The sequence below is a fragment of the Helianthus annuus genome, chromosome 10 (genome assembly GCF_002127325.2).
Source record: "Helianthus annuus cultivar XRQ/B chromosome 10, HanXRQr2.0-SUNRISE, whole genome shotgun sequence".
NCBI classification, from domain to species: Eukaryota; Viridiplantae; Streptophyta; class Magnoliopsida; order Asterales; family Asteraceae; genus Helianthus; species Helianthus annuus.
In genome coordinates, this window is record NC_035442.2 from 180,808,766 (window position 1) to 180,817,701 (window position 8,936).

Below are 8,936 nucleotides of genomic sequence, written 5' to 3' on the forward strand. Positions count from 1 at the left end.
CAAGTGGAGTCAAATTATGGTTTCTTTTTCTCTCCTTTTCCCGAAAGCTCTAATTAATACCTTTCTATTACATGTGTTTTTCCTTCATACCCGTTACATTTTCTATGTATGAGTTGGGTCATATATAATATGTTATGATTGTTCGATATGAATTCCATTTACTTTACGCTTGATCCAATCACAATGTTTATACAAGTTACACTGAGTTCAACTGGATACGTCGAAATGTGTGTTTTCATATGGTTAATGCATCATATAACGTTTGAACTAATCCATTCAATGTTTACGATGTACCCGCGCCGCAACGCGGGCGGGTCTTAACGCTAGTTAACATAAAAAAGCAATATTAAAAGCATAATCATAAATATTCATATGTTAATGAGCGCAACCACCTACATAAAAAAATATTAAAAGCATAATCATAAATATTCATTTGATGGATACAAAGATGATTGGTGTGAAATCCATCTAAAAGTGATATTGTTATTTAAAGATGATCAAAAATATACTTTTATATGTAGAAAAAGTTTATTATACAATATACCTTAACGTACGATGCGTACGTGATGGCAAAATCGCACGTTATATTTAAAAAAATGAAAATCGCATGTTTCTAAAAAACCTGAAATCGCATGTACATAAAAAAAGGAAATCGTATGTTCCAAACAAATCCAAAATCGCATGTACATAAAAAAGTGAAATCGTATGTAAAAAAATGAAAGCCGCATGTTATAAACCAAATTTTACATGTTGATACTGAATCTCGTACGTAGTGTACACTAAGACATTTTGTATAACAACCGAACTCTTTATATGTATACCCACAAATACACATAAGATATAAACAATTGTTGTAGAATTGAAAGTCTAATACAAGGTTGTGGTGTGCCTTACAAGAAGCGAGAATGATAAGACTAGAGAGAGTTGATTTTGTTATTGGGCTTGAATGTAGGAAAGCCCATAATGGCCCATCAGCTTCTGACCCTGAAGAAACAAATCAAATCACCATCATGACTAGTTGTTGTTTTGTAGCCGATTGATTCCAGTTATGTCCACAAAAATGCTGTGTGCTTCCGCCCGCACACGATTCATTCCCTCATTCTCTCTCTTGCCTCCACAACCTATCTATCGCCGCCCCAACTGTCTCATCCACCACCGGCGCAACCACATCACCATGTCCGCACAAGACCAGGTTGTGGAACACGTGGTCCTCGTCAAAGTCAAACCCGATGTTGACTCCAGCAAGGTGGCGGCTATGATCACCGGACTCAACGGCTTGACCTCACTCAACCTCACCCTCCACCTCACTGCCGGACAACTTCTCCGCTCCCGATCATCGTCTCTCAACTTCACTCACATGCTTCACAGCCGTTACAGATCAAAGGACGATCTCCAACAGTACGCCGTTCATCCTGAGCACGTGCGCGTCGTTACGGAGAATATAAAACCGATAATCGATGACGTAATGGCCGTTGATTGGATGTCTAACGGTGCTAGCAGTGTCTCTTTAAAACCAGGGTCGGCGATGAGGGTGACATTTGTAAAGCTGAAGGAGAATTTGGGGGAAAATGAGAAATCTAGGGTTTTGGAAGTGATTGGAGGGATTAAAGATGAGTTTCCGAGAATTGAGGAGCTGAGTGTTGGGGAGAATTTCTCTCATGATAGGGCCAAGGGGTATACGATCGCTTCGGTGGCAGTGTTGGGTGGGCCTGCTGATTTGGAGGCGTTGGATTCGAATGCGGAACTGGTGCAGTTGCACAAGGAGAAGGTGAAGGATTTGATTGAGAGTGTGGTGGTTGTTGATTATGTCATTCCACCCCCGCAGGCGGCTAACCTCTGAGGGTACTTCACTTGTTCAAGTTGTTTCTGCATTATGTTTGTTTAACTATGAATAATAATAATAATCTTTATGTTATGATGAGATACTTCTCTCCAGTCTGTTGCCTGATTTTAGTTGCTGGACTTGAACTCAAGATACAGCTTTTGCAAGTAACTAACTTCATTTTTCTTTTTTGTAACTAACCGAGTACGACTTTAGCATAGAAACACGTATATATCAAACCACTTCTTACTTACACGTTGTATATATCAAAGCACTCGTTAGTTGCACGTAAAGGACTTTGTAATTGTTTGTAAGAAGAATCAATAAAACAACTTGATTGATTGGATTAAAGCAATCCCAAATCAAGACCTCATAGGCAACCAAAACAGTATCACGGACAGTATTTAGGTTAAACAACACGATGCTGACATGGATGTTATTAAAAGATCACCACAAGCAACAAAACGGATAAAACGTCCACACGCGTATCAGAATGTTAGCAATTATAGGACAATACCAGGTCAAAATGGAGCTCGACTACAGCCTCCAACTGCCCTATTGTCTCAGCCTTACCTTCAAGCTTGGGGATAAAATCAGCGGTTTTATTAAAGAACTGATGGATCTAATAGCAAAGGGAAAACTTGATCCATTGCGGTCATCTTCAGGTTCAATGAATCCATTGCATAGATGAAATTCTGTATGCACTCCGCCACAATGACAGTGGTCGTCACCCCATTGTGCTCCACTGTGACAAGCGCAAGCCAACTGGAGTGAATAGGGTAGCTTGCAAGTTATGTATGCCAAGGAATGAGCAGAAAAACCGAATAACTGAGATTCTGACAACCAAATGGTTTGGTTATGACTTTTTTGACGACTGATTTTTATGGTTTAGTTATGGTTAAATATGCAGGAATAATCGAATTAACCAAGTTGAATCAAAACTAAAACAAACATCTTTTTTATGAAAAATGTCATAATCTTTAACAGTTTGCATTTCAACTATTGTCTTAAAATTAAAATGACACTCAATATTTATTTTGAACCAAGATATATTTGTATCCCACACGTTCAAAGCCGTTGGTTAACCGAATTACCTGAACCATCTTTTTCAGTAAGCAAACATTTATTGACCCACACCCTCCTATTTGCCCCTTAAATTGTGGTTACAACCACGCAAATCCCTCCACGCCCCACTAAAAGCTGCAAAAGTGAAGCCACATGGATGATAAATCGGTTGCTCGCCATGCCATCTGGAGCTGCAAGCATTGCACAATATTTACGCATCCGTATATTAATTTAAATAGCGGTTAATCTCAATATGTTTTGTGTGCTGATTAGACATGGGATAACAACTAGGTATGTAATGCCAATGTTGTCACACCATAGAATGTGTAGACCAGAAGAAAACATCCGTAACTCTGACAGCACATGCATATCTTAACGAATCTCTGCAGTAGTATGAGCAAAAGTGCTAAATCTTGCAAGTGTATATTGTTTCTTGGAGCTCCAGTAGATGAGGTTTGGTCCAAGAAACACACATAGCATTGACTGATGCCACATGGCATATATACACACATACACTAATTTGACAAATAAGATGCGGCGTTATCATCTCAATTTAACAAAATAATGTTGAGCTGTTGCTACAATCGGCAATATACCAGAACTTGGTTGCTAAATCCTGTAATAACACGTAAGTTGGTTTATGTTTTGCTCCCAACTTAACGTCTGTGGCTAAAATCGGGAAAAAAGGTGTGAAGTTTGTTTCCATTTCCTGCGGTTTTGTCCATCAATTTCTGCCTTTTCTGGTAAGTAGGTAGTTCCAAATTTGAACTTGTTGGTACAGGAGCATTAGAAGAGTCGTGGGTCAAAACGAAAAGATAGGGGTAAAAGCAGGGATGAGGATATGCAGCCAAGTAAAGGTAGAAATGGGTTAGTATAAGTTTTGTGTATGAGTTTGTTAGTATAAATGGGTTCATCCCAAACAGTTGGATAAAATGAAGTTTGGTGGTACATTAAAATATGTCGTGTCTGTCAGTCTTTGGAGTGTGGAGCCATCCCATCCCTTTTTGTCTGGCATTCAGGGACCACAAATATATTGGTTGATTTTGAAGAACTGGCACAGTTAGCTACTGGTTGTTTGGGGCCTTGTTGGCCCATGACCTAACCCCTGCGCTGGAAATAGATTGGTTAATCTGAGGATAAGAAGCCAGTGTGAGTTTATAGTGCCAACTGTTGCTATAATTGGTTGCTTAAACTGAAACAGTGTGTGCGTGTTTTACCTATAAGGCTGCACGGGGTGCAGTCGGTGAGTGAATTCGGGGACCCCCTTCACCGATTAGGGGGGGGCTGCCATCGACGCGGTGAGTAGAGAGAGGAGAGAGGAACGGTGGTGGCTCACCGAAGAGAGAGGGAGGAGAGAGAAGGGGCTTGTCCAATCAATGATTTCCTTTTTTTTTTTTTTTTTTTTTAAAAAAAAAAAACCAATTCACCTAAAAGGGGAGTGACGCCATCAAATTGGGGTGTTAGGGGAGTTTAAGAGGGGACTTGACGTGGCACACGGGGATTGGTTGGGCGTAAGAGAGGGGACTCACCTATTAGGTGAGCACCCCCTTCACCCTAAGTTTATAAATGGAAACGGTGAATTGTGTAATCTGTCCAAACAGACATTATTATAAAAGTAAGGTGTTGCAATTTCTGTTTGGACCCGCATTTGAAGGATTGCAAGCCACATTTATTTTACACTGAAACACATACCCATCATCTTCTACATAATAAAATATAATTAGTTGTGCTTGATTTAAATGTTATGTTATGTGTGAGCAGGAGCACTGGAACAATCTTTGTGCTTTGGTGGCCATTCATCAAATTAAGAAATGGTGCATTACTTTCTCTTTCCTCTCAATCTCATCATCTTGTTGTTGAAATGAGTATGCATTTTCAGAAGGGTTTGAGGATGAAGTGTTGTTGTTAATAGCCAGTTGCCAAGAAGCACCACCCAGTGAAGTCTTGAAAGATTCATCCATCTCCCCATCTTTCATCCCGTTGCTCTTTCTGCAGGTTAATAAAAAAAACTAAAAAACTAAAAAAGAAGTTGTGTTATAGAAAGAAAGAAAGAAAGAGCATGCATGCGGTAGACACCAAGCAACCAACCTGTAAGGAATGGGCGTGTTGAGTTCCACGGACTTTCTTGAACGATTTCTACCTCGATGCATATGCTTTTGACAGTACTTTGAATCAGGACAAGCTTCCTTTGAGCATCTCCATTTTTTACCATCTGTTCTTCTGCACCTTCCTCCTGCTTCTTCTCCATCTACTTTTCTACCAACGTCTGCAATTCTTACAAAAAAATTCATTGAGAAAAGGAAACACACTGGACTGGATTGCTTGCTTAACAAATGATAGAGATAGATGATTACTGGGTGGTGGGTGTGTGGAGGAATCCAGACTTGCTCTGATGGTATAAATGAGATGAGGGGGAATGGGCATACCGGATATCATGTATTTGTAAAAAAGTGCTTGATCTTCAAGCTCTTGCCACTGTCTTGCTGTAAATGGGTGGTACCACCTACTACCACTTGCTCTATTCATCATCAGCTGCCCCTAAATTTCAACAGATAAATTATAAAAAAAAAAAAAGAGAGAAATATAGAGGCAAGAAGATACACACACCTTAACCTGTCTGTTTTCTCTTTCTATGATTCTGCTTCTGCTGCTGGTCTCTGACACCATTTATACGGAAACCCATGATATTTAATGGGCTCAAGGCTGACAGACATATTAAAGTGTCAGTGGACGTGATTATGAGACAAAGTCTCTGCGGTTTTTTTTTTCTTTTTTATTTCATACTTTTTTTTAATGTGAATGACATGGTAACAACCTTTGTTGTATAGATGTTTTTTTTTTTTTTTTTTTTAAACTAAACTTTCATTAACACCACCGAACCCGAAAACCGAGCCGGCAAAAGCGAACAACAAAAAACAAAACAAAATTACATAATTACAAATTTACACCAATTACTTCACGAAATCGAATGAAAAGACGACCTGTGCTTGAGCCAAAAGAAACCCATGGATCTGATATCACTGAAAACATCTTCCATGCACCGCCGGGTTCCTGAAAACACCCTCTTATTTCTGGATAACCAAATGCACCAACAAGAAATTACTATGATACCATGCACGATCTTCGAATTCAAGCGGTCCAAGTTGCTGAATTTGTTGTATAGATGTTAACCATCAATTTAAGGCCACAATAAAATTAAGACTATTTCTATGTGATAATTCACATATTCTATATTGTTTTGGACAATACATCAGATTTTACTACAAATTACAGCTTATGATTGATGGTAATAGAAAACTTGACATGACACTTAAAGATGATCCATACTAGCAGCTAGCATTCCATCATAACTCCACCAAATCGAAAACTGACAACTCAAACAATGTGAGTATCCAACTTCAAATCTAAAACGGGCATCTGTCCAACCCATTTAATGGCGAGGAATAAAAAGGAATCCATTAGGATGGCAGCATCTATAATCTTTTCTTCAAATCTTCCCAACTTTGAAATGCTAAATATATATAGTTTCAAACAGAATAAAGTTGACTAGACTATGTTGTCAATGAATCAAAACTTCAATGGCTATACTTTAATGATTTCCTTTTAAGTCTAAACTAGGATTATGACCCGCCGCAATGCGGCGGGGATTCTTTAGTTATATACTAAGTCGGTCTAGGACCCGCACATTATGTTAACCCTGTCAAACTTGGAAAAATAGACGATGTAAAACGTTCTCCCACACACGCATGTTGTTAAACGTGTCAAACGGGGAAAAAATAGACGATGTAAAAACGTTCACCCACACACGCACGTTGCGTCGTGTTACTCGCAAAATTTAGAACGAAACGTAAAAACGTTAAGCCAAAGACGCACGCTGTGATGTGTTATGTCACAAAATTTAGAACCAAGCATAAAGCGCAAAATTTGCGGAAAATGAAAACTATAAAGGAAAAAAGTTGAAAGTAAAAAAAGTTATGAAGATAGATTGCAAAAGATAAAAAGTTTTGGGTTAAAAGTAATTTATGAAATACTTTTGGGTGAAAAGTAAAAAAAAAAATCATTTTTTTTTGGAAAACCCCTAAAGCCAACGTTACGACAACCATATTCATAACCATTTTTTCTTTGAAAAACCCACAAAGCACACCCCGCGTTGCAGCGGGGCGTAAAACGGTGTCAAATAGTACTAATGTCACACAACCGTCATCGACCACTAACACTGACTTGACCTAGGATATGCGTGTTGCGATGAACCTGTCAAACATGGAAAAATAGAGGCAAAAACGTTGAACCAACATGCACGTTGCGTCGTATTAACTCGAAAAATTTAGAACTATACGTAAAACGGAAATTTGCGAAAGATGAAAAGTATAAGTGACAAAAGTTGTGAAGTTAAATTGCAAATAATGAAAAGTTTTGGGTTAAAGTTAAAAAAACAAATTATGTAGGGTTAAAATTGTAAAAGATACAAACCTTTGGGTTAAAACTAAAAAGTCAAGTTTTTTTTTTTGAATAATGTGCAAAGCATAATGTACAAGTCCTTATGCATAGAAAACTTGCTAATTTATATAGGTTTTAATGATGAATTCATCGATTTCACCTTCTTTATATGCACATCAGAAATGTGATTTGATAAAAAAAATGTCACTAATGCTTGGATTATAGCTAATATATGATTGTAATTTCCCAAATACACATTATAATTACCTATATTTTTGTATAAATAATAGAAAAAATCATAGTAAAGTTGTTACTTATTAGGCTGGCCCTCATACCATGTTTATTGTTCGTTACATGTGTCCTTTGGACAACATATCATCCCTCTCGTCTAAAAACATTGTGTAATATTTTGTTTATATCATAATCGTGTTGGTACAAGAAACTATTTTCAAATTATAGTTCGATTGTTTTGCTATAACCCTAATATTTAGCTAACGTTTCCTTTAATTTTATTTGTATAAAATAAAATTATATAAATAACCACCTTTATTTAACCAGTTTAATCTTTAACAAACTTTAACTGGATGAAATTTCCTCAAGTGTTTTTAACTGAAAAAATGACACTAATTTTTCTTTTTTACCTTTTGAACCAAGATAATGTATTAAATTAAAATTAGCAGGAGTAGGGTAGAGACTAGAGAGGTATCTATTGAAGACTACATCTTTTAAGCACTTAGTTCCTACAATTGTTTATTAATTGATTTTTACAGCACAAACTTGAAAACCAAATAAGAAATCATTATAACTATTAATACAAACTAGAAGGTTTAAAATAGACACTCGTTCAATATTATTATGACTTCGATACTAAGAAATCTCTCACGGTGTAAGGGGCGAAGCCCCTAAACGGTGCTAGACCATTGGGGGTAGGTGCCCCCTTGGCGTGGTTTGAAGCAGTGCCACGACGGAGGTTTTAGGGGTTGCTCCCCTGTGGGGTCTAGGGGCATCGCCACATGTGAATGAAGTTTGGTAGCAAAACTGCTAGGTAGCTACCGCTCGATAGCAATATTAAAAGTAGTCAGCTAAGTATTCAATTCAACTGTCCAGTAAGTTTATCTTATTGTTTTACATTTTACTTTTATTTAGTTGTTATTAGGGGGTGTGTCTATATGTTATTTTCATCGATTATTTAGTATTTTTGATATTTAAAAAAATGGTTGCATGATATTTTCTTTGGTATGTGAACTCACATTCAACAAATTCCCTGTTTTTGTAAGGCTGGCTAGGTGACAACAGTACACACACCAATTATTTCACTCTCATCCAAAAGTAAATATTCATATTCATGACAATTCTGACCCTACCCATTTGGTCCTATGCTATCTCCACCAAATTTTCTTCATCTCCCATCCCATCCCATTAACATGCCAAATAATACACCATGGTACTCGAATCCTGAACCACTTTCTTTTTTTATTTATTTATTTTTTTTTTTTTTTTTTGGGGGGGGGGGGGGGGGGGAGGGAATGCCGGCAAGGTTAATAATGATCGAACCAAATCCAAAAGGAGTTGGCAAATAGTACATGAAAGCTACAGGTAGTGTGCAAAATGG

The 8,936-nt window shown here is 37.5% G+C and overlaps 2 protein-coding genes across 3 annotated transcripts; one reads left to right on the forward strand and one right to left on the reverse strand.

The window, feature by feature from the left end:
* The first annotated feature begins 1,019 nt into the window (after nucleotides 1-1,019).
* LOC110886994 (stress-response A/B barrel domain-containing protein UP3) lies at nucleotides 1,020-1,989 on the forward strand. Its single transcript, XM_022134885.2, has one exon. It carries the CDS (start codon nucleotides 1,049-1,051, stop codon nucleotides 1,838-1,840), a length of 792 nt encoding a protein of 263 aa, XP_021990577.1. The 5' UTR covers nucleotides 1,020-1,048; the 3' UTR covers nucleotides 1,841-1,989.
* Nucleotides 1,990-4,109: 2,120 nt separating this feature from the next.
* On the reverse strand, nucleotides 4,110-5,638 carry LOC110883737 (growth-regulating factor 5). 2 transcript variants are annotated; one of them, XM_022131386.2, is made up of 4 exons: nucleotides 5,495-5,638; nucleotides 5,242-5,425; nucleotides 4,976-5,153; nucleotides 4,110-4,876 (listed from the first exon to the last, which is right to left on the reverse strand). In XM_022131386.2, the coding sequence occupies exons 1-4, from the start codon at nucleotides 5,552-5,554 to the stop codon at nucleotides 4,687-4,689; spliced, it is 612 nt and encodes a 203-aa protein (XP_021987078.1). In that variant the 5' UTR covers nucleotides 5,555-5,638; the 3' UTR covers nucleotides 4,110-4,686. The 2 variants fall into 2 exon arrangements, with proteins under 2 accessions (XP_021987078.1, XP_035834775.1); XM_035978882.1 differs by having other exon boundaries at nucleotides 5,242-5,419; nucleotides 5,495-5,602.
* Between the last annotated feature and the right edge of the window lie 3,298 nt (nucleotides 5,639-8,936).